General features: G+C 49.6%; 9 protein-coding genes across 9 annotated transcripts; 4 read left to right on the forward strand and 5 right to left on the reverse strand.

The window, feature by feature from the left end:
- Nucleotides 1–342: 342 nt before the first annotated feature.
- K441DRAFT_485391 (uncharacterized protein) lies at nucleotides 343–756 on the reverse strand (the record flags this gene model as incomplete). Its single annotated transcript, XM_067641927.1, has 2 exons — nucleotides 343–482; nucleotides 519–756. Coding segments are annotated over 2 exons (378 nt in total), but the record flags the coding sequence as incomplete, so codon positions are not given.
- A 909-nt stretch (nucleotides 757–1,665) lies between these two features.
- K441DRAFT_588965 (eukaryotic translation initiation factor 1A, X-chromosomal) lies at nucleotides 1,666–2,248 on the forward strand (the record flags this gene model as incomplete). The annotated part of the gene is made up of 2 exons (XM_067644737.1): nucleotides 1,666–1,747; nucleotides 1,884–2,248. Coding segments are annotated over 2 exons (447 nt in total), but the record flags the coding sequence as incomplete, so codon positions are not given.
- Nucleotides 2,249–2,974: 726 nt separating this feature from the next.
- K441DRAFT_646758 (DNA repair protein) lies at nucleotides 2,975–6,006 on the reverse strand. The gene is made up of 4 exons (XM_067646826.1): nucleotides 5,943–6,006; nucleotides 5,022–5,887; nucleotides 3,893–4,973; nucleotides 2,975–3,823 (listed from the first exon to the last, which is right to left on the reverse strand). Exons 1-4 carry the CDS (start codon nucleotides 5,985–5,987, stop codon nucleotides 3,011–3,013), a joined length of 2,805 nt encoding a protein of 934 aa, XP_067497872.1. The 5' UTR covers nucleotides 5,988–6,006; the 3' UTR covers nucleotides 2,975–3,010.
- Nucleotides 6,007–6,684: 678 nt separating this feature from the next.
- On the forward strand, nucleotides 6,685–7,983 carry K441DRAFT_700549 (glycoside hydrolase family 5 protein; the record flags this gene model as incomplete). The annotated part of the gene is made up of 5 exons (XM_067653257.1): nucleotides 6,685–6,757; nucleotides 6,802–6,830; nucleotides 7,088–7,200; nucleotides 7,257–7,423; nucleotides 7,544–7,983. The coding sequence occupies 5 exons, from the start codon at nucleotides 6,685–6,687 to the stop codon at nucleotides 7,981–7,983; spliced, it is 822 nt and encodes a 273-aa protein (XP_067497873.1).
- K441DRAFT_646761 (CBP4-domain-containing protein) lies at nucleotides 7,962–8,859 on the reverse strand. Its single transcript, XM_067646827.1, has 4 exons — nucleotides 8,620–8,859; nucleotides 8,496–8,568; nucleotides 8,313–8,424; nucleotides 7,962–8,241 (listed from the first exon to the last, which is right to left on the reverse strand). The coding sequence occupies exons 1-4, from the start codon at nucleotides 8,655–8,657 to the stop codon at nucleotides 8,105–8,107; spliced, it is 360 nt and encodes a 119-aa protein (XP_067497874.1). The 5' UTR covers nucleotides 8,658–8,859; the 3' UTR covers nucleotides 7,962–8,104.
- A 712-nt stretch (nucleotides 8,860–9,571) lies between these two features.
- K441DRAFT_669139 (uncharacterized protein) lies at nucleotides 9,572–13,490 on the forward strand. The gene is made up of 3 exons (XM_067650103.1): nucleotides 9,572–10,240; nucleotides 10,302–12,974; nucleotides 13,059–13,490. Exons 1-3 carry the CDS (start codon nucleotides 9,676–9,678, stop codon nucleotides 13,187–13,189), a joined length of 3,369 nt encoding a protein of 1,122 aa, XP_067497875.1. The 5' UTR covers nucleotides 9,572–9,675; the 3' UTR covers nucleotides 13,190–13,490.
- Nucleotides 13,491–13,807: 317 nt separating this feature from the next.
- On the reverse strand, nucleotides 13,808–16,178 carry K441DRAFT_669140 (MFS general substrate transporter). The gene is made up of 2 exons (XM_067650104.1): nucleotides 14,508–16,178; nucleotides 13,808–14,422 (listed from the first exon to the last, which is right to left on the reverse strand). The coding sequence occupies exons 1-2, from the start codon at nucleotides 15,939–15,941 to the stop codon at nucleotides 14,159–14,161; spliced, it is 1,698 nt and encodes a 565-aa protein (XP_067497876.1). The 5' UTR covers nucleotides 15,942–16,178; the 3' UTR covers nucleotides 13,808–14,158.
- Nucleotides 16,179–19,415: 3,237 nt separating this feature from the next.
- K441DRAFT_588882 (uncharacterized protein) lies at nucleotides 19,416–20,063 on the forward strand (the record flags this gene model as incomplete). The annotated part of the gene is made up of 4 exons (XM_067644728.1): nucleotides 19,416–19,545; nucleotides 19,607–19,676; nucleotides 19,740–19,841; nucleotides 19,895–20,063. Coding segments are annotated over 4 exons (471 nt in total), but the record flags the coding sequence as incomplete, so codon positions are not given.
- A 371-nt stretch (nucleotides 20,064–20,434) lies between these two features.
- K441DRAFT_621297 (uncharacterized protein) lies at nucleotides 20,435–22,770 on the reverse strand (the record flags this gene model as incomplete). The annotated part of the gene is made up of 5 exons (XM_067645966.1): nucleotides 20,435–20,844; nucleotides 20,899–21,304; nucleotides 21,342–21,626; nucleotides 21,692–21,766; nucleotides 22,542–22,770. 5 exons carry the CDS (start codon nucleotides 22,768–22,770, stop codon nucleotides 20,706–20,708), a joined length of 1,134 nt encoding a protein of 377 aa, XP_067497878.1. The 3' UTR covers nucleotides 20,435–20,705.
- Nucleotides 22,771–23,301: the final 531 nt, after the last annotated feature.

The following is a 23,301-nucleotide window of genomic DNA, read 5'->3' on the forward strand; positions in this document are numbered from 1 at the left end:
ATGAAGCCCAAGTAGACAGACGGGAAACGTCAAGCTATCATTTACTTTGTATTTGAGTGAAAGACGATCGGAGAGAGAGGAAAGGAAAGGTCAAGACACGTCGTGGAATTAAGTGGAACTGTTCTCGATTAACGCAGCGTGTCCGTCTCAAGGGACATGGAGTATCCTCAAAGCCTGCTTTCAATGAATATTATCTTTACCGAGTATTGCAGGAGACCTATAGTGACGAGAGCCTCTACGCTCCCGTTCTGGCTCTCTTCCTTTCTAATTACCATTGCCGTTGCCATTATGCGGTGGGCCTCGTTATTTACTAATCCCCTTCCTGTCCTGCTTTCGAGCAATCTTCACCAGCTCATCAACCAACCGCCCAGCCTCCTGTTTCACGGCATCGAACTTGACCGTCAAGATAACCGGGTTCGCCTGTATGCGCAAAGTGCCCGTGAGGTTCCTCCGCTCATCGACACGCTTAATAGCCTGCATCGCTGAGCCCTGCGCCATCCGATTCTCCTTCTCATCACGCTTCCCGTCTTCCTTCGCTGACTCGACTATCCGCTTCCCATCACGATCAAACCCGCGGCTCGCCAGCGCCTCGACAAACGCATTCCGTAACCGTCGCGCCGCCCAGCTCCGTACGACTCTCTTCTTGCCTACAGCGAAAGTGCCAGCGGCAGTCCACCACAGGCCGGAGCGGTCGGCGGTTTTAGAGCGGCGTAGTGTGGAGATGTAGAGAGGGTGGGCGGGGTCGGAAAGGATGTTGGCCGTGCCGTACCAGAGAAAGTGCTGGGAGGAGTATTGAACGGTGAAGATGCGAAGTTTGAGATGACGGAGGGGAGTGGAAGTGGTGGTCATTTGTACAGACGTGCGACAATGAGAGAAGAGTTGTGGCGATTTCGAGAAGGGTATGGTTCAAGGGGGTGTCTGCGGATGTCGGAGGAAAGGGAAGGGCGAGGAGGGTCCTAGACGGATGTCCATTGACAATGTAAGAAGAAAGAGGAAGTCTTTTTTCGATGTTATTACATTAGGGAAGAAAAGGCACATTAATTACGTGCGCAGACGTGGTGTTCTGTCGACATAATGGTGTTCGTGTGAGCTTTGCCTAGCCCTGGAAATTCTTTGGAGGTAAGGGCTTCGGTATAGCAAAAAGTGGTAGGCCGCCAAGACGGGATTTTACACCCTTTAGCATGAAGGTAAATATACTTTAACGAAGAATGCAATTCTGAGATCTATTCGTAACCGCTCTGATAGATCACCTTTATGCTCTGGTCTTTCAAATATTATAAGGCCTTCCACTATGATGAAAATGGAGGTGATTTTAGTGTACATTGCCAGCTCTTCTTGCATCAAATCTCGAGGGCCAATCCGTTCTCGGCAAAGCGCTCTCCGTCACACAAGCACGCACCACGTACAAATCCACCGCCGCTTTCACCAACGACTCATACTTACAACAACTACCCTAGATCCAACACCGCACTCTTCCTCTCGGAAACACCATAGGAACGAAGACCGAAACCACAACTCCTGAAGAAGACACCTGAAAATAAATCAATATGCCTAAGAATAAGGGAAAGGTACGTCGGAACAATCCACTTGGCAGCCCCACCACCCCGCCACCACTTCATTGCACTCTTGAAGCCGAATATTAGAAGACTAACTACATTCGGTATACAGGGAGGCAAGAATCGACGTAGGGGCAAGAACGAGAACGACAATGAGAAGCGCGAGTTGACATTCAAAGAAGAGGGTCAAGGTATGATTTGGATTTCCTTGTTGACTCGGAAGCTTTCAGCCGCCCAGCACTGCATCCATCCCTACACTACGGCAGCCTGCATACAATTTAGAAGAAATATAGAGGGTTACGCTAACTAAGCCGCTCTTCACAATAGAATACGCCCAGGTCATCAAAATGCTCGGCAACGGTCGTCTCGAAGCCCAGTGTTTCGACGGCGCTAGGCGACTTGCACACATCCGTGGCAAGCTGCGCAAGAAGGTCTGGATCAACCAAGGCGACATCATTCTTCTCTCCCTGCGCGACTATCAAGATGAGAAGGGTGACGTTATTCTCAAATACACAGCCGATGAGGCAAGAAGCCTAAAGGCGTACGGCGAACTACCAGAGAACGCGAAGATTAACGAGACGGATACCTACGGTGACCAGGGCGACGAGGGCATCGGATTCGAATTCGACGAGGATCGGGATGACAGCGAGGAGGAGGGCGACGGAAAGGAAATTGATGTGGATGAGATTTGAGCGGATGGGGATTTGTTTGCGTTGGGTCCCTTTGTCCGCCGTTGCCAGCTCCATCATCTCGGCTTCGAGTCTCACAACACTCACAAAAGGTTTCGAGGCCTGCTTCAGACTTACGAATGGGCAACCGACACATCCCAATGATTATCACGTGTTCATGACGGCGGAGGGGAGATGGCCTGGAAATAGAACGGGATGGTTGGGGACCGTGGCTTCATGGACATAGGGCTAGGTTATATCTCTTTCGTGACTCGCATGCTTCCTATACTTTTCTTGTCTTTGGATCTAGGGTGCGTTGTTGGCGCAAGAAAGGGTCTTTACATAGCCGACAAGGCGTCACGACTCTAGCTGCATAACGAGGTTTAGAAAATGGTATATACATTCTTATCCTGGGTCACCTCCAAAACAGCACAATATAAATGGACATGTGTAAAATCATCCTATAAACATGGATAGGGGGCTTCAACCTCTTGTTGCGCCGCTCAAACCTATAAATGGCAAAGAAGCGCTAGATACCTTAGGCTTGTTAATACAACGCGACTTTAAACTCTGATATCTTCTAGCACTCTAACGGGGCGCTTGGATGCCCTTAAACTTACTAGCTGTTGCACGTCGTACGTCCCAGTGCGAGTGCGGAAGCTTCTCCGAACCCCCTCTCTGGTCTCCAACGGCAAGACGGAGCAAATCTATCACCTGGCCATGCATTTTATTTTGGGCAGACTAGTGCGACACCTTTCCTAAACTCAAGTAATATCATTGCTTCACTTAGTAATCATCATACACATTCCGGTTAAAAAACCTCCAAATCTGCCTCCCGGCCTCTTTCCCAACAAACTTACTAATCTCCTCCTCCTCCATATTCGCTAGTTCGAAAATACTGCCTACTTCCAGGGTCAGGCGCACCAGATTCTTCTCCGTGACCCCCGGTACCGCGCGTAGCATATCCTGGGGGACCTGGCTGAACGTGCGGGCTTCTGCATCCTCGCCAGCCTCGAGCCCAATGTTGACGGCTTTCACAGGGTCCGGCTCATCCTGCTGCTTCTTCAGCTCAGAGAAGATCTCGGCGGTCTGGTAGGGCGAGGAGGACCAGATGATGCGTAGGCGCGGGAAGGCGAGCGTCAGCAGCACGAGCTTGGATTGCAGGTCTGGGGCCGCGCTTGCGGCGCCGCTGTTGCTGCTGAGGTTGAGGTCGGCGAAGGGCTCGAGCGTGAAGGACTTGTTGGCGTCGAATTCGATCAGCAGCATCGGCGATTTGTAGTGCTCCATCATGCTCTCGACTTGGTTGTACAGACGTCCGTTGGCGAAGGAGCCGATCAAGTCGCTCACGCTTTTGCGCTCAATGCAGATGCTGGGGGTGAGGACGTAGTCGCCGACGGTTAACATGCAGGGTACGACAACGATGCTGCGGCCGTGGAGGAGGGAGGGGAGGGAGGAGCGGAATTCGCGTACGTCAACCACCACACGAGGTGGATCGGCTGTGGCGGCGAGGCGACCGCCGCCTGCAATACGGGTATTGATTGTGCGGAGGAAAGATTCCTGGGTGTCGAGAGTGGCTGAATTCAGGTTAAGAGCCATATTCTATCATGATCGTCAGGCAAAAGAGATCCATATTCGGAATGAAGGAAGGTAGATTGAAGAAAAGCTTACCCCTCGCTCCCGAATTAGCTTCGTGAAAGCATCCTTTTCTCTTCTCACAGCGCTAAGATAGCGCTGCTCCTCAACCGATCCACTGTAATACATAAAGTACACCTTAACATTTCTATCTGTATGTGAACTACGATAGACCTCTATTCGTCGTATGAATGCCGCATCCGGTTCGTACATAATGACATATCGAGGCTTTACTTCTTCAAGGACATGTTCGTCCATATCACCTTCATATGGATGAATTATGAGGATCTCATTCATGTCGTATAGCTCGTAGTAGTCTTCCATGTTGTCAAGCGGATCGGAGCCAATCTCGACTTTTTGCATTGCCTCAAGTTCGGTTGGCTGGAGCTCTGCCATCAGACTAGCAATATGGGCGTCTCGATCGCCTGCAGTATGAATGCTTCCGCTGGCTGTCCTAGTTGGACCAGATGCAGCATTTGCGCCGCCACGAACTCGGCGGCGTTTGTTTGGCGGTGGTTTCCCTCTATTACTCCCCTGAGCACCACGCTGGTTTGTGGCTCCGCTGATGGCTTTTTGATTCTCCGCAAACAAAGAGGTGCTGACCCTAGAGAAGTCGCGCTTCCAGGCGAGATAATTGCGGAGTTTCCGGCGCATCATAAAGGCAGCGCTTGGAATTCGTGCTGAATCTTCGTCTTCACCATTGCCTCCTTCCTGCCGCACATACATTGTTTGGAGATATTCTCGTAGTTGACGACATGTACCTTGATCACCACACATTATCAAGATAGAGCCATTGGAACCATCTTGAACGATCGGGTTAAAGTATGCATCTTGTTCAATCTCTTCGAGAATCTCCGCAAGTAAAGCCCATTTGGGGAATTCTTCAAGTACTGGGTGGAGAGAGTCAGGGACAGCATTGGGGTTGGTGTTCAAGTCGGCATTTGTCACTTTCCCTGTATACACTCGACGTTTTGCGTTATCGAATATTGTGTGAGCGGCATCTAGGAAAAGCCAAGGGGACTGGTTCATTCGGGTTGATCCTGGTGGGGGCTGAGAAGCAGCGAGGACGGTATCTAGATATCTGTTGAAGTTTACAGCATCGTATGTTAAAAGAGCACTGGCTTGTTAGCATTGAACTATCATAACTCACGAACTGGGTGCTCACTGTAAGATGGTTCGTAGTAGGCTAAGATCACGTACTATTTGCCGTGTCCTGAAGCTTGTGCGATGCCATACAGGGTCTAGCTGCCTTCTTACAATTGCGTCGAAGTTCTTGTGCAGAGCACTGTCCACTGTCCAATCATCCATATCAAGTCCAGTATTACCCTTCTTTAGTTCGCTGATGCTGACTGTGACGCACTCAAGAACCGCATTTTGGATGTCCTTCATCCCCTCCGTCATGGGAACTTCTAGCTCAATAACCTCTGCTTTCTTCCGCCCTTCAAGAGATTTCGCGACGGTAACGTGAAAGCGTGGATATAACGATGGCTTCTGGAGAAAAAGGTTCTTCATCATATTTGCTAAAGGAGAAAAGCCGGTTGTGAATGGCTCGGGACTGTCAGAAAATGCCTTTAGAAATCCTGCCTTATTCTTCTGACGATATATACGCAATATAAAAGCCTCTAGCGATGTTGCCACAACTCTTTCCGCGTGTAGAACTACGACTCCAGTAACAGTCGCAGGATCTAGCAACCCAGACAGAAAATCTACGATGAGTATCCGAGATGTGATGCTGAATATGCCTCCCTGCGCATACATCTTTTCTCGGGTCCCTACACTCATGATATCGGTATTGACCAAGCTCAGCCCTCTGGCTTTGGGAGACATGCTGATGGCAGCATGCTCCGCCAAAGCTTCGCCGATCCATACATTCTCACGTTCGTCTGCTCCCACCAGCAGGATTAAATTGTTCCCGGCGGCATCGTAGGAGTGAAGAAGGTTTGTCACAATCCGTAAAAGTCCAAGGCCACGGGCGATGAGGATAAGTTCATCCTCCTCTCGGAGTTCTTTGAAGATGTCCTGCTGGAATTCCTGTAGTGGTCTTTAGCAGTTTATCATTCATAGTTGAAGCGAGTAGCGGGTTCACCAGAGGAAGTGACAGCTTCACCGGCGCTTTCTCATTGCTGGGCATCTGGTATAGATTGCTAGAGATTGCTGGGAGGTGGGAGACGGAGCGCGGCAGGGTTTCGCGCTTTGGCCTCGGTGTCACGTTTCGAGTTTCTCAACACCACGACTTCATCTCCACCACTCATCGTCTTCTTCCTTACACACGTCCGTCTCTACCCAACTACCAAGCAAGGGAGTAGTATGCCGGCCTAAATACCATTCTGGTAGAATTCCCAAATACTAGAATCAGATTGGTGCAATTGAGATCCGGATTTGGCATCAATTGCTGTCATGGGAACTACACAACATTTCCATCTATGCTAACCATTTTCTATGTGCGGAGGGACCTCCTCCGTCTTGTGGGCCAGCTGTAGCCCCCATTGATTTCCTCGCAGTGTCTTGACTTGTCGCATTTGCTTTCTCCGACGTTACTACTCACTAAAGTCGGCTGTCGCCTTGGTGTCTTTATTTGAGGGCAACCCCTGTCTTAGGTTCCCGCAATATGTTTCCCCGCAATCCACATTTTTCCTCATGCGCACAAGATGCGCTGGAGATCAGAACATTCTGTTTGGTTGGCTGTTTTAGCCTACCCTTGGTCCGGCTTATAAAAATCATCCACAGCAAGCCGTTTCCTCCCAGGGCCAGTCAACAGCACACTCCGCGTCGGCCAATATGGCACTTATGATGTGGATGCCGACGGACGTGATGCTCCGACTAAAGTCATGTTTGCACCGGTGTTTGGATTCCTTCACGATCAATTGAGCAATGCAGCGCAAAATGAGGGGATGCTTCAAAGTATATGAGCGCTGCCTCGCGCTCTTTTGTAGATGGTGCTTCAGTACATTCCTCCATTGCTGTTGGATCAATAGTATGCATTCTCTCATCATGAGTTTCTTCTCAATACTTCTAACCGCTGGTACGGCGAGCCTTGCCTAGCAGCCCTAGTTGGGGAAAAGTAAAAGCGAGCTTCCAAGCTGAAGTTCTTCGGTGTCAATGAGAGCGGTCCAGAATTTGGAAACACGATCTTCCTGGCACCAAGGGCAAGGACTATATTCGGCCTACTTTGAGCACAATTGAAGGCATGCCGAACATGGTAGTGAACTTCCTCGCTGACAATCGCTCTAGACCTTCGTCAGCAGAGGCTTCAATGCATTCCGCGTGAATATTATGATGGAGCGTATTATTCCTAACTCAATACGGGATCATTGGACTCCGCGTACCCCGCTGATCTTGCTACCGTTAGTGCTGCGCGAAATATCGCCTGGTGTACCCCTGAAATTGACTAGTTTCGTAGACTGAACTACATTACAAACAAGGGTGCTTATGCAATGAATGTGCCACACAACTACGGTAGATACAGAAACATAATCACCGACACCAGCGATTTCCAGTCATTTTGGAAGACTCTTGCTGGAGCTTTTGCGGGCAACAGCAAGGTAATATTTGACACCCACAATGGATGTAAGAATTTTGTCTTCTTATTCTTTGCACTGATCATTGAGCTAACGCATCAACTCTCTTAATCCAGACCATGATATGGATCAAAGTCTTGTTGTAAATCTCAATCTCAATATATTACAGTTGAAGGCAATGACTGGACTGTAGCTTGGGCACGAACTTCCGGAAAGAATGGAGCTACCATAGGTGCTCTCGCCGATCTGCAGAACAAGATTATCTACCAAATGCACCAATACCTCGACGACGACGGCTCAGGTACAAGCGCAGCCTGCGTCTCCAGCACTATTAGCCAGGAGCGCATCCCAGCCGCCACACAATGGTTGAAGAGCAACGGAAAATTGGGAATAATTAGTGAATTCGCCAGTGGCGTAAATAGTCGATGCGAAACGGCTGCGCAGGCTACATGGACTCAAACTCAGACATCTGGCTTGGCGCTTTGTGGTGGGCTGCTGGGCCATGCAGCATTAAACCTACCAGTGGGACTGCCTACAACGAATATTCTCAACCAGTGCGAAGAAGTGGGTTTTCAAGTGTGGAAATTAGGGCAAATAATAGAAGTGTGATTCCTTACATTAGAGTAGTTCGGTAGATAGGCGCCAGAAATCTCCGAGTTATTTATATACAGGGAAGAGCAGCGTAATGTACAAGCATTAATACATGGAAAGATGGGCCATGGCCATATTTTTATAAGCCACCAGCGCTCGATCTGATTTCCTGCCGCCGCCTCTCGATGTCAGCGGCGAGGGCTTGCTGCTCCTCCCTCATTTTTGCAGCAGCCTCTCTTCGGTTCCTCTCCTCAGCCTCCTTTGCTACTGCCCATACTTTAAAATAATTTAATTAGCAGGAGAAGGGCTTTGGCAAAAAAGCATTGGAGTAGAATAAATATACTTACTAGGCTTGTCTGACTTGGAATACTCCTTCAGGTTGGTGACAAATTTATCGAAATCCTCCTGTCTTTCCTTCCGGTTCTCAAGTGAGCGCTTCTGCAGGTCCGGGTTGTATTTCTACAGGAGCATTAGGCTGCGCTATGTGACAGGGGCGTCATATGTGATGTAGCAGAGCTGAAATGACACACCTTGAAAAGCTCCTCCTCAGTCGGCGACACGTACCACACCAGTGCTGGGCCGCCTATACACATGAATGCACCGCTACCGAGATGTCAACCCCAATTGGCATGATCATGGCAAATTCTGGCTTACGCAGCGAGCATCTTGAAGGTGGTTCTTGGACTCGGCATGGTGGCGGGGACGGAAAGAGATCGAAGATCTAAGAGTTGCAAACCGGGATTCAGCCCTACTCCCCTGGAATGAGGTCTAAGCTCCCTGTTGCTGAAGGAAGTGGGAGGGGTTAGAGATGATGATGAAACAGGTGGTGTGCAGTTGCCGTTGATGGATTGAGCTGGCTGCTTTGGCTGCTTAGGGTGCTTGGAGGCTTGACCGGGAGTCTATCAACGTTGGAGGCGTTCGGGCGCGGAGGCAGCTGAGCCTTGATTGGCACGTTCGCGGCGGCATGGGGGGCTTCAACTGCCTGTGACATCGTCGAACGCTTGAATAACAGACACGAATACGCATCTTGACGCGCCCAGCTGAAACCTAACCCTCCTGCTCCTCTCCCAACTACTCTGCTGCTGCCTCCCTCACTCTGCCTTCGTCTATCTCAATCTCCCCCTATCCTCCAGATGCTGGGCGTTTGGATGGACGACCGTGGCCCATCCTCGCACCTGTAGGCCTCACCACGGCCCACTTAACACACCTTCCCTGTTCCTGTTACACTCAGTGGCTAAATCGGCCCCGTAGCTCCAGGATCGGCCTCTAAAAATCCTTGTAGCCACTGTGGCGCAGAGGTTTCAAGGACCTCCCGTCAAAGATCCTTGGCAAGTCATCCGCTGGTTGCAACCCCCCGAATTCCGCTGAGAGACGACGTACTACTTGCCCTTCTACTTTGACGCGGTGCTGGACACCTGATGACCTTCATTTAACCACCTCCGGCCGGAATAATCGCTGACCTCGCCAATCTGGGTAACACCAAACTTTCGTAAACACTCCCTCACCTTTTCTTTAAACTCACTAGTCCTCGAGCACCTCCTTATTTATTCCCCACTCCGCTAATTTGGCCGACGTGCGCCTCTGAGCCGTCACCGTGTATGGCTCGGTCTGCTTTGCGCTTCTCCCTCACGATACAACCGAGACTGCCGGAACGTTGATTGATCTCGCGAGAGATTTTTGCGCTCAACGAGTCTTCCATAACAAAGCGCCATGGCATACGACCAGCACTCAAACTATCAGCAACCTCCGCCGCGTCAGTGCTATAATCAGGGGCCTCCACAAGGACGACCACCGGCAGGATACAACAATCAGTATAACGGTTATGATGGTTATGATGATTATGATGGCTATGATGACTATAACCAGGGACAGGATGGCAGATGGGATAATGGATATCAACAAGGCTATGCAGATCCTAAGCAGGACGCCGGTTGGGGGAATGCGAACATGGACGGGCAACGGCCACCGCTACAGCGTCAGCAGTATCAGGGAGGCTATGATATGAACGGTCAGCCGAGGTCACCACCTCAGAGTCAGGGATACGATGCTCCTCGGGGCAGAATGCCGCCTCCAAGAGAAAGCCAGTTCGGGCCAGGACCCATGTACAACGAGCAACCACCATATCAAGGTCAGCCTCGAGGGTATGAGCAGCGCAGTCGGCCAATGGAATCAAATGGACTGGTCGATGGAGGAATGCAGTGTGGTAATTCGAGGGGTCCTGGTAATGGCCGAGGACGAAATCCGCAAAATATTCAACAGCCGCAGAAGCCACCGGGTATGAAGTTGAATTGAGTTTGACTAAACATTTATCTAGGGCTTGCTGACATGCCACATAGCCAAACAACGAATACTTCAATCTTCTCTATCTCCTATGACCCTAAGCCAAGATAACCCTTTCCCCACTTTTCCCACACAAAAGATCAAGCACAAACCTAAGACCGGCTCCATGGATGAAGCTATGGCGTTAATGAGCATAGATAATCATGCAAATGAGGAGAGAAGCCCACCTCCTGAAAGAGCCTCATCTCCTGGGCGAGGAAGAGGGGCAGCTCCTCGACAAGGTTACCCAAACCGGGGACCGCCACCAAGTAGAGGGCGTGGCTATGGACCACCGGAAACTTACGGCGAAGACCCAAGGCAATTTCAAGGAAATGGGCGCGGGATGCCGCCTCCGCAGCAGCAAGGCTACCTTCAACAGAGACCACCGCCGATGAACCTAGAAGGACCACAACAACCGCAGCGGCGCGGTTATGAGGACCTAAACATGCCCATTTCGCCTTCACAACGAGCTTTTGGCCCTAACACTCAAAGAGCAATGACGTTGCCACAAAATATTCCCAATGCCGTGAACAGCCAAGGTTTCCAAAGTGAACAGGCACAGTGGGCCGAACCTGGACCTACAGCTGGATATCACGGTCCGGAGTCTCTTAGCTATATTTCTCCACGTCCGTCCACCGCAACAGGAGTACGCCAAAACCGACCTAATGGGCAATCTATTCATCAACTCGACAGTAGGCCAATACCGCAAGGACCTCCCGTCCAGCAACAACAGCCTCGTGAGAGACGCGAAAGTCTCGGAGATTTCTACGATGATTACTATGAGGACCAGAATCCGCCCCATGGTCGGAAACCAGACAGCAGAGATGCAGCGATTGAAGAAGACATGCCAAACTTCGACGCTATACCAAATCGAAGCGCCACCCACCGCAGAGGGTATACTATTGACCACCATCTGGAAGTGGTACCAACCACAACGGCTCCACCAATGGCAACAATGTCCCAAAATTATGCAGGCCCGGGATCAGGGGGTCAGAATGCGGATTTCTATCAGCAGGCACAAAAGAGCCGTTCTCAGCCCGATTTACGCGCTGGAAATGAGGCAGCAAGCAATGCCATAGTCTTTGAAATGCCTGGCGATATCCCTGATGTTCCTCCTATCTCACGTACAAATTCAACTCCTGCTATTGCAAACGGCCTTCCAAGTGGCCCTCGAGGAAGAGGTCCTCTGCCGATGCCTGGAGGTCAACCTCTACCAGGGCAAGGGTATGGACCTGAGCAACCAGGTCAGCCTCAAAGATACCCACTGAATGACCTGCAGTACCAAAAGCCAGAGCAACCGCCGTTTCAACGAAGCTTCTCAGCACAAAGCCAATGGTCAGATCCAGGCCCTGGCGGAATGCCAAACGGACCACCGCAGATGGGTGGAATGCCTGGACAACGCCTCCCGGGAGCTGTACCAAACGGAGTCCCAGGTGGGCTACCGGGTGTCCCAATAAATCAACGGCCAGCTCCTCAAGGCCGTCGTAGCAATCCAGATGCGCTCCCACAGCATCCAACTCCAGTCCGACCAGGTCTAATGGACAAGTCACCCACACCTCAAAATTCCAAGCCACCTCCAATTAGACAATATAATACAGATCCTACTCCTGCAGCGAATGTCGCTCCACAACCATCATCCATGCCACCACCCGCAAAACGCGCCTCAGTTCCTCACCCTGTAACCCACGATGAGATCAACCGACTCCGCAATGTCTTCAAACTCACCTCGCAAGACCAAAAAACAGGTCTCTTATTAGCAAAGAAGCTCGTCGAAGCAGCATCCATCCTAGCCGATGAAGGCGGCCGCGCCGACACGCGCACCCGCAACAAAAACCGCGAGAAATTCGTCTTCGAAGCGCACAAAATCGTCAAAAAGCTCGTCAACAACGGCTACCCGGACGCGATGTTCTACCTGGCCGACTGCTACGGGCAAGGGCTGCTGGGGCTCGAAGTCGACACCAAAGAAGCCTTCGCACTGTACCAGTCAGCCGCGAAAGCCGGGCACGCCGCAAGCGCATACCGCACGGCGGTGTGCTGCGAGATGGGCAACGAAGAGGGCGGCGGCACGCGGCGCGACCCGCTCAAAGCCGTGCAGTGGTACAGGCGGGCGGCGGCACTGGGCGACACGCCCGCCATGTACAAGATGGGGATGATCCTGCTGAAGGGCTTGCTGGGGCAGCCGAAGAATATCGGCGAGGCGGTCAACATGCTGAAGCGCGCTGCGGACCGCGCGAACGAGGACAACCCGCACGCGCTGCACGAGCTCGGCCTGCTGTACGAGGCGCAGACCGGCAACGAGCGCATCATCCACGACGAAGCGTACGCGCTCAGTCTGTTCAAGCAGGCGGCCGAGTTGGGTTACAAGTTCAGCCAGTTTCGCCTCGGCCAGGCGTTCGAGTATGGCTTGCTGGGCTGCCCCATCGATGCGAGGTCCTCCATTGCGTGGTACTCGCGTGCGGCGGCCCAGGAGGAGCATCAGGCGGAGTTGGCGCTGTCGGGCTGGTATTTGACGGGCTCCCAGGGCATCCTAGAACAGTCGGATACTGAGGCGTATCTTTGGGCTAGGAAAGCAGCGTGTGCGGAGCCGCCGCTGCCGAAGGCCTTGTTTGCAATGGGATATTTTACGGAGGTCGGGATTGGGTGTCCGAGAAGCTTGGAGGAGGCGAAGAGATGGTATGGAAGGGCTGCTGGTGAGTTTAATTCCATTCTCTTAATCATCTGGTCCCAGTCCTGGTCCTGGTCCTGGATGTGCAATTTGCTAATTCGTGATGTAGCGTACAGATTCCCCAAAGCGCAAGAGCGCCTTGAGGAGCTGAAGAAGGGCGGTGTCAAGGTGCAGCGGAACCGCGAGCGGCTGAGCAGGAGCAACCAGAAGCAGCACGAGGCTGACTGCGTCGTCATGTAATAATTCTACTTCCCTTTGCATGGGGAATTTGAAAAGCCGCTTAGTCTACTGCGTTTCGGAAGGGCGCTTTGGATTGTGCTTGACGCATAATGATCATGGGAATTGAGCGCGCTGCATGGGCTTGGCGTTACATTCGTATCGTGGCGTATGGAGTGCCTTTTAGACACCTTAAAACGATTACCGATAGTCGAGAGCGGCTAATGTTCTGGCTTATGATGGGGTCGGCCGTTAGGCTGGGCGCGGGTGCTGATGTATATGTAGCGCTACTGTTTTAGTGATGGCTAATGTACTACGATTGATGTTAACGTGTGTTCCTTTTTGGGGGAAGAGTGATTATATGCTGTATGAGTCCGTTCAGCTGGACTTTTGTATGCCCTGATCGCTCGACTACATTTCATCACACACGTGTAGTGGGGCGAAGAGCTGAACGGCGTCCTCTGCTTTCACTATGATCCAAACACATAACCAATTCCTAGGGCTCGCTCACGCCTTTACATCAAGATAATAAATAACATTCCAGGCGAAAATAGCATTCTTGCGAGCACAGTGCAATTTAGTTGTTCTTTTAGTCACCGAAATCCCATTCTTTACCAGAGCACCTTCCAGTACTTCTATATCCCAGAATTTTGATTCGTTGCTTAGTGACAGATAGCTCCCTCGTGCGGAGAGGTGTATGTTATATGTTGAAAGGGTGACTTTTACTACCTATATTTATTCTTCTTCCAGTATTTTCTATATCCAATATATTTTATACACGTACGACGAAATCAGAGAGATACTGGCAGATATCCACATGCAATCCTTGCGGATATGCCAAACTCTAGGAATATGCAGAGCTTTTAACGCCGAAACATTACAATCGTTAACCGTCTCATCATCACAGAACTTGTTACAGGAATAACGCCTTTTCTTTACAGTCCATCATCTCAAAAGAAGCCGGAGCCCTCGTTCTACTCTTCAGCCTATATCCTAATCCTCGCTTCCTTCTTCCTCGTCCCACCCTTCTGCCTCTAGGCTTTCACCTCTAATGCCAAAGCTCAGCAAGAAACCAATGAAGGAAATGCCGCCAAATATTCCAAAAGCTAGAGCCTCTCCCTTTGGGTCGACGTGGGTTGCGGCTGAGAAGAGACTGCCGGAGATGAAGGGGCCGGTGGCTCGGCCGGCGGCGGAGAGGGTTTGAGCGAGCCCGTTCAAGGTGCCCAGGACGGAGTGATTAGGTGCAGAGTTAGTGATCTATGAGGCAAGCGCGTCAGCTTGAATGGACTCGACATTACCATGAAGTTTGATACCCGGGGAGTTGGTAAAAGAAGTCACCCACCAGTAAAAGTGCAGACGTAAGCCCTCCCACTGCCGCAACAGTCTTGACAATCAAAACAAACCCTAGTTCAGCCCAGAACCACCCCTTTCCACTCCCAACTCCTGGACCACTATTATCTTTGTAACCAACCCAAGGAATCATGAGAAACGCCGCGACGAACGCCGCTAAACTGACTCTGTAGGTAGTTTTGTTACCAATCTTCTTCCTCAACTTCCCGTATATGCCAATCTGGAAAATAATTGTGACAGCACCTGCAAACGCCAACGAGAGCCCGATTTCTTCTGGGGAGAGTTTGCGGCCCGTGGGAGGCTGAGCGGCAGCGAAAATAGGATATAGGGAATTGTAGGATATATTCGCGAGCTGGAAGATGAAGTATGTTAGGAGAAGGAGTATCGTGTCGCGGTTGAAGATCTCCTTCTTCGTTAGGCTCTCACCCGAGGTTTCCGGGAATAACATGGGCGCAAACACATCTGATTCCGAGCCTGGTGCATCTTCGTCTTCTTCTTCCACGTGACTGAGATGTTGGCGTCGATGATCCCGTTTGCCATTCCCGATTAGTCGGCGTATGTATGTGGGCCGACTTGAGCTGGTGAATTGCCAAAGCCAGGAAAAGAGATTTTCCACTCTTTTCCCTAGCGGTGGGAGATCTTTTGCTTCCTCCAAACTTTCCTCGAGGAATAGCATTGAAAGAATCAGGTCCACAGTAAGTATCGCAGCTGCAAAAAGGTTTGGTGCAACATATGGATAAGGGTTCGGCTTGCCCTGGTGGAATGGATTATCCTTGAAGACCAAGACTCCTCCTACAATAGGACCTGTTATGCCGCCAATGCCGTACACCACCGGAAGATAAGTAAATGCTCTTGACTGGTTGCTTCGATCCGTGATCTCGCCAAGACACGTCGACACGACACCCTGGTTTCCATTGACCAAGCCCATAAACATTTGTACCACAATTGCCTGCCACAATGTCCTGCAGAATCCGAAAGCAACAAANCATGCAGCCGTCAAAAGCGTCCCTGCCAAGATGACCGGTTTCCTGCCTATTCTGTCTGATAGCCATCCCCAGAAGAAGTTGGTGGCGAATTGAGCAAGAGCGAACGAAGAGGCAATCAAGCCCACGTACAGTCCGACCTGCCCCTCTTTAACCTCTGGAAATGTAGAAGCCATTTCGGGCAAGTAAGGACTAATTGAATTGAGTGCGGTTTGTTCGGCTAGGGCTATCACTGCCAGGATTGCTAGCTGCTTTTTCGGAAGCGGGGACTCGTGGTGGGCTTCATCGGAGTCAGAACCGTGGCTGTGGGAGCCATTGTATGGCTGGGGCGAGGAAGACGGAGGGCGACCACGAGATGCCGGAGGCTTCGTTGGGAAGGTCTGATAATGCAATGTGGAGGACTTCCGCCTAGGCTCCATGGCGGGTTTCGAGGACCGCTTCATTGTGGAGTACCGCCTTTGGCTCGTGTGTTGGATAGGGAGGGAGTGAGAAGACGGCAGGGAGAGTGCAAGGATTAAACCTCCGGGGTTGAGAGTCAATTCAAAGCTCACGACGCCATAAACGAAGGACGAGACTGCGTGAAAGAGAATGGAGGAGATATGAAGCCAAGAGAACAGGAAGCCAGGAGGCCAGGAAGCCAGGAAACCAACGCTGTGTTTTCCAAAAAGTCTAAATCGGGGAGAAAGGACGTCACCTGGCCAGCTTCTTGGCGAAGCTCCCATCTCGCGAAAGAAAACAACCTCTTGTCATACTTCCGTCAGCGGAATGAGACCATACCAGTGGCCCATTAAGTTACTTTACAGTTCTTTCCAGCCTTTTTATTCGTATTAACTTCGTAATTTTTCTGGCTCGCCGCTTGCTCGATCACCACAGAGGCAGCGTTCCTAATTGCGTCATTGATGGCACGGGACGGTTGAAGCCTACAAATTTAGAAAATCATATATATATAATGCACATGATTTTATTATATTTTATTTTAAGGATTCAGCGGAGTTTTTGTTCCAACTTTGATCAGAAATGAAGCTGTTCTTCAGCACCTGAAGAAAGGGCATACACTTGCCAATGAAAAACAAGTATGGCTCCGAGGAATACATTTCAATCGCTACACAGAGAGGCATACAGCTGAGACCCTATTTTTGTAATATGTGAGTCAAACCAACTTGAACAAGCCTTTGACAACTGAACTTGAACTCGTAGTCCAGGTTCCCAGGCTTCTAATGTAGAGCACTTGGTCTTTTTGGGTTAACAATAATCTGAGAATGTCCAATATCTCTGCCTCTTTCCGTTCAGACGTATAGCATGCAAAACATTCACGGTCTCCAAGACCAAAAATAAAGTACCATGCACAAAGCATTAGAGGGAAATTAAAGGATTCCACACAATCGGAAACGAAGAGCCATTCCCCTTAGAGATATTCTAATTACGACCTGAGAACCAAATAGCACAAGATCTTTTGTTCCGTCATTACTTCTGTAGCGAATCATTTGACCTAAGTACATCGTCAGCAGCAGGGTGAATCGCTTAGTGAGAGGCTCCAGCGTCAGTCTAGCTAGATTTGAAAAATGGTATGATATATTTTTACAACCAGGGAAAAAATTGCAGTGAGTTTGAGGGTTTTTCAGTGTCTGCGGTATGAATGCACAGGACCTGAGGGAATCAGCGAAAGTCCTCGGATACCTGACATGTAGGGTGAGAGTCCAGCCCTCCCCCCTCGAGACCTGGGATTCGGGACTGGAACTCTTTGCAACCTCGAATAATGATAGGATGATGCGGGAGCGCTAAAACAATGTTAGAATTCAACCTTAAGCTGATAACGGGGACTTATGAGGCTGAACCATGCAACAAAAGCTCCTTGATGTGGAGTTCCTGGTAATGTGGCATCCAACCAACACGGCGCAAAATCTCGTGGGACGGCCTGATTGGAAAGGATTCAAATTAGAGCTGCGGTCAGAAAACATGCTTATTTCATGTTCCCTTTAGCGGACGATCTCCGATGCTTAGCAGTTGTCTTGTCTACTGTTATCCAATGCTTTGGGGAGTTGGACCAGCGGCCATATCTTTGCAGGCATCATCAGCAGATTGAGACCCGGACGTGTGGTGGCTGACATGAATTCTTCAGCCTCATGACATCCCAGTCACCTTGCTAGAGCTGACAGGCCAAGGAGATCTCAGGTTAAGGTTCTTTCGGGACCTAGCCACAGAGCCACATGTCTCAGTCAATGCCCGAGACAACCTTTCCCGTCGCTGTGGCTGCGAGAATGCGGCGTTGGGAATGAGGAGCGCACAAGATGCTCGGGCAAACTCGTTGCGCTGAGGCTCTAGCAAAGCGGCCTACAATACTGAGGAATTCAACAGATGTACAGGTACTGCGAAAGGAAGGACGGCCAAAGAGCGTTCCTGGAGTGTAGTCCGGGAATACTAGCGGTTTAGTTTCGGCCTGATCCGACGACTACGTACCAAACCGCCACCTTCAGGCCCGTCAGCTCAGCATCAGCATCAGCCTCAACTTCCAAGATTCTCCATCTCGTCAAAGATTCGCACACCAATCTTGACTCGCTCTTGCGCATCACTCCCAGATTTCAGTCCTTTAACGTTCCGTGGCCCCATGCCGATTCAGCTGATGCTCTTCCGAGCGATCACAGCGCTAGGTCCCGCAATCATCTTCATTCTTTCTGCAGCACGAGTATAATCATGAGCTCGGCGTGCCTGTTGTCAGAACTGCCCCACTACTGCTCATCCGTTACGGTCATCCCCTTTGGCCCTGGAAGCCAATGGCAGCTCGTACAGGGACAAGTTCGTCTGTATGTGGTGGCTGTAGTGATCTAATTAAGCCGTAATGAGGCCTTAAACTGAGGATCGACCGGACCGTGCAGATATCTCCAACCACTCTGGGCCTGCAAATGACTGTGACCTTTCTTTAACTCTTAGCATATGACAGGCGGGAGATCCACATGCAGCCTACAGTATCCAGGATCATGAATATGCAAGCCTAGGGTTATACAAATCATTATTTTTACACTAGTAAAAACTGAAATCCGAGTTCTCACTTTTTGTCATCATCTCATCAACACTCTGTCCCGAGACTCTCTATTTTCTTTAGAATACGGACCCATGCTTAGCTTTCACCCCCCACCAAACGCTTCGTATTCCGGGAAACCTTCACCACGCTATGGCTTCGGAGACTTCTCTGCTTGCGTGGCCAAGTTGACCCTTACAGGGTCTTCCAGTCCAACTAGTGTAGGATGACGTCTCATTCGCCCTTCACTCTACGTCAGAACTTAAGCTCTTGGTACAGATGTATTACCTTAAATTTGTATAAAGCCCTTTAGGCCTTCATCTACAATGAGCTCTTCACAGCCAGAAGATTCCACAGCTTCTTCCCCTGAATCATCCCAACCTCCTTCTGCACGGCAGAGCATACCTTCATCTAGTTATCTCACAGTACCAAGCAGTGGAAGGACCCGTCGCACTCGCCTTTCATCACCACATTCAAGCCTAAGGGATCCAAAGGACATTGATAATCCTCAAAACTTCCCTATATATTCATCGCCAGAGCCGCTACAGGTCCCTCCACCAACAGTCGCCCCACCAGCTCCTCCTAATTCTCCGAGATCACAAGCCGACCTTCCAGAACCCCGAGTCAACTTCGCCGACTACCCCGATCCAATATATATGTCCGTTTACTCTCTCTCATCTGTAGATTCCGAGTATAGCAACCCACCAGCTCGTTCTTACAGCCTACCGTCATTTGAAAACATGTCTAGCTCAAGGAAGATCACTTTGGTATGTTTCTTTCTGCAACATTTGCAAGCATGGTTGGTGATCAAGGCTACTTTGAAAACTCTCTATTTGGCTTCTAAGTCCCGCTATGCAAGTTTTCAGGCATCTATAATATGTTACTGATTTAGCCTGACCAGGCCGAAAAAGACCAGTTGATCCATGCTTTACAATCTCACCGGGTCAACACACTCGTCGAACTCCGAAGAATCGAAAAGGCATTCGCTATTCTTGGCTCGCCCGATGTCACCGAACCCATGACAGCAGCATGTAAGTTTGCGGTGACTGAACAGGGTATTCAACAGGGCGTCCAGGCTTACGCGTTTGGCAGGGTCTTATTACGTCAATTCTCATAGCCTGCTGACGGAGCTGCGAGCTCTTACCAAAAACTACCCATTCAGGTATGCAGCTAGAAACCCGCTATCTACTTATATGGTATGATAGGCTGATCATATTGCCAATAGTTCCGAATGCCTAGAGGAGGCCAAACGCCGTGTCTACTCTGATCCACAGAGCAACCGAAGTTGGAATTTTTGCTGGTTGGTTCTAACGAAGATTCAGAATGAGTGTGTATTTTTGAAGCTGTCTGCGGCATCAAATTGTGGCTGACTTGACTTAGCCAACTTGTTCCCTATTACGCCCACATACAGGCTTCACAGCCAGCCATGTGGGGCAATCGTATCCCTTCCGCCGAAGGTGTGGCGCAGTTATCCGGTGCTTTCGTCTCCGAATGGAATTGGGCTTTGACTCAGATGCTCAGACACTGGGATCAACCACCCAGCCGTTAAGGGCTGTGCAGCCCTTCCAGCATGCACATGCACTATCTGCACTTCAACATATTTCCTCCACTCCAGTTCGGTGTTCGTAAGTCTTAAGTCATATTTCCATGCCAGCCGGTTTCGTTTTTCTTTCTTTGTCAAAAGTCATTCCACTCGCTCCGTTTCTTCATTTTATCTCTGTGGTTGGTCCTCACCTGGTTCTGCGGCCTGAATTTTACCTCATCTCTTTAGCGCTGCATCTACGATACCCCAAACCTCATGAGTCTACGCAATAGAGTCTTGATCTTCTCAATCGTTACATGAATTCTTGTCATTCTCATAGACTACTGCAATATTATGAGCTTTTGTCTTCAAATTGAACAGTTTGCATTTCCCTGCTGAATACCTTTTTTTCTCTCAGTCAATTTCCTCAAATGTTTCACAACACTAAAAATACGGTTCGAATAGTGATGATGCTATGTCAATATCATCCAAGCTCCCCCACTCTAACTATAGGTACGATGCATTGCAAAGATCTCGTGCCTGCAATGTTCTGTAGCATGGCGTTCTGAGCCATGGCTAATGCAACATGAAAATGAAATTTCCCGAGGGAAAGAGGGGAACAAAACAACCAAGAGAGCCTCTTAGGGTATCAAAACTCGGACTTCAAACTTAACAAGCCATGGATATCAAAGCTAAAGCCCAAAATAGAGCAAAAAACGCTTCGCCACTCTTATGAGGACTTGTTAGATCAAACCTTGAACCAGCAGATTTCATTACTGTGGTTCCATTTGTTCTACCATCTGCAGTCCTGTGGCAGCTATTAGTAAACATGCCCAGAATTAAATGTTTGTGAGGAACGTACACAACATCTGGCCGGTTAAAGCACCCATATTTGGGGTTCGCACTGTCTTGTAACTTCTCGTCTGCTAGAAGCGCACTCTGGCTCGTCAAATCTAGGACCGGATTCCTTGGGTAAATATTCCGTGTTTTCTCCAAATATCGCGCTTGCGCGTACATGGCGTAGTTCTCCGGATTGTTGGGCGCATCATATGGTTCCTGTAGGGATAGCGCAGCAATCCATTTTGCACGTAGCGCGCCGTAAGCGTATCTCAGGTTGTTCGGCTGAGGCACGGAAGACTTAACCCCAGCAAGGAATGAATTGCCCATAGGAATGTGCGAAATGCTGCTACTGCCATTGAGGTTCTTAGACTCTAGGGCTGCTGTTCCGACAACGGAGATGTGCATGACTTGGCGAGCCCAGGCAGTTGCTAGTAGGTTACGTTAGTCACTATTGAATTTAGAAACTAGAGGATAAGAACGTGCCTCGGTTGTAGTAAGCATCCATATCCTCTTTCAAGGTTTTGTTTCCTGTCACTTCGTTCACAATGGCGCTAAGTTCCCCAAGGCGGAAATAACTAGGGCAGAAGTTGATGTGCGGCTCATTTCCAATGTTGTATGCCAAGTATTCGCCTTGTCCTACACTACATGAACCACACACTTTGTATGGATCATCGCATCGCACATGAATATCCGGGTTTGAGGCTTCGGCTCCGTGAATGTAAGAGTACACGTGAGCATGGAGAAGGTTTTCTACCACACAATCTGTTAGTATCATTTACAATGTGAACCAAAGTCGTCCTTTAAAGTCCACATACGCTGAACCATATCTTTGAAAGGTTGCAATCTTTGTGCTTGTCCGAAGTAGTCTGTGATGCTATCTGAGTCCCAATCTACAGGATATGCCGCGCAGTGATGTCACTGGTTAGGTTACTTCATTGGATCGGTTCGGTTAAACCAAAATTCAAAGCCTAACCGGTTAGACGATTTTATTGGCTTAATCTGGATCGGTTCTGAAGTTTTAGCGATAACCAGGTAACCAGGAACCAGTAAGGCCTTAGTGGTAAGGATTTGGGTAAGGGCGAACGTCACCTAAGGGAGCCAAGCCTCGTCTATTGGCTTAAAATTGCCGTGTAGCAACGCCCTAGTTAATCCGTTTGAGGCTTTATAGATAACCAGATCCATTAGATGTAGTTAATTTAATGGAGTTGATGAAGTTACGGTGGTTATTCCTAACCGCGTTATCCCCATCGCGTCGCCTATATTACGTCGCCCATAACGCGTCGCCTTTATTATTACTACCCTTATTACTGCCCTCATTGCGTTACCCTTATTACTGCCTATATACTGCCCTTATTGTTTTATAATTAATGACTAATCGTCGTTTAACACCATGCCAAGACTTGCGATAGTAAGTACGACGTTCTAATTTGCTTATTGATCGCTAATATCACTGCTGACGTCCTGCAAGCTTTATAGGACCTCTATATACTATTTCATTACTTTATACAACTCCTCCGTACCTTCCTTAAGCACCTTTACCGCTTTATACACTATATTACTCCAAAATCTATATATTTTATCCGGTTGATCTGGTTTAACCGGTTACATAACCGGTTAGTAGCCTAAATCCGAATTTTGGATCGGTTTTGGCCTCATTTTTGTAACCTAACCTAACCGCTGACATCACTGATGCCGCGGTGAACAAATCGTTCATCTCATAAAACCCGCTCTGGATCGACCCTTTCTGCAGAGCGCTGCAGCCTTCGGATCCGGTCAAAGCTGCCGCTAGCACAAAATTTGTCTGCCCATTGCCTGGGCTGTAGAGTGCAAGAGGCTCTGCGAAAATGGTGGTAACGCCATAGGAAAGAAGGTGTGGAAGTATGCGGGGCTTCATGTTGCGGGAGTTGCTTGCGAGAGACAACATGTGCGGGCGGGCTATTATGAATTCACAGAAATGGAGGACGCATATGCATCTAAAGAACACATGATCCGCAGCAGATGCCGCCTCCGGAAAGCAGCAGCCTCGCCCGGGCTGTGTGTTGGTTTTTACACGTGTGGTCATTCATGCTGCAGCATTTTGGCGATTTTGAAACGAACAACAAAGCATAACATGCGGCAATGCGGCACGGAATCCTCTGAGCAGTAAGTGCGGCGTTGTTGGTTTGGGTGGAGGAAGAGTGGCGGAATGGACGGCACAGCGGACGAAGAGAGCTGGGCTGTAGCAGGCTGGCGCTTAAGGAACTTGTTAGGTTGTGGATGAGAATACACTCATAGATGATAAGAGATATATAGGAAAACTCTCGAAGTTAGAACGGTGGGTTCAGTTGCACGACTATGGCGCTCCCTCATGGCAATATCCAGGCTAGGAGTTTTACAAATTTTCCGCGCATGTCGGAATAGCGCCAGTATGCGGTTTATAGGCTCT

The sequence above is a fragment of the Cenococcum geophilum genome (genome assembly GCF_001692895.1).
Source record: "Cenococcum geophilum 1.58 unplaced genomic scaffold K441scaffold_68, whole genome shotgun sequence".
Taxonomy (NCBI): domain Eukaryota; kingdom Fungi; phylum Ascomycota; class Dothideomycetes; order Gloniales; family Gloniaceae; genus Cenococcum; species Cenococcum geophilum.

Coding starts and splice junctions, on each gene's coding strand:
- K441DRAFT_646758 (XM_067646826.1), bottom strand. CDS start 5,987: ATGCCCAGCAATGAGAAAGCGCCGGTGAAGCTGTCACTTCCTCTG. Junction 5,888..5,942: donor TGAAGCTGTCACTTCCTCTG/GTGAACCCGCTA, acceptor AGACCACTACAG/GAATTCCAGCAGGACATCTT. Junction 4,974..5,021: donor CTACTACGAACCATCTTACA/GTGAGCACCCAG, acceptor CTAACAAGCCAG/TGCTCTTTTAACATACGATG.
- K441DRAFT_646761 (XM_067646827.1), bottom strand. CDS start 8,657: ATGCCGAGTCCAAGAACCACCTTCAAGATGCTCGCTGC. Junction 8,569..8,619: donor ACCTTCAAGATGCTCGCTGC/GTAAGCCAGAAT, acceptor ACATCTCGGTAG/CGGTGCATTCATGTGTATAG. Junction 8,425..8,495: donor CTGAGGAGGAGCTTTTCAAG/GTGTGTCATTTC, acceptor ATGCTCCTGTAG/AAATACAACCCGGACCTGCA.
- K441DRAFT_669139 (XM_067650103.1), top strand. CDS start 9,676: ATGGCATACGACCAGCACTCAAACTATCAGCAACCTCCGCCGCGTCAG. Junction 10,241..10,301: donor ACAGCCGCAGAAGCCACCGG/GTATGAAGTTGA, acceptor CATGCCACATAG/CCAAACAACGAATACTTCAA. Junction 12,975..13,058: donor ATGGTATGGAAGGGCTGCTG/GTGAGTTTAATT, acceptor TTCGTGATGTAG/CGTACAGATTCCCCAAAGCG.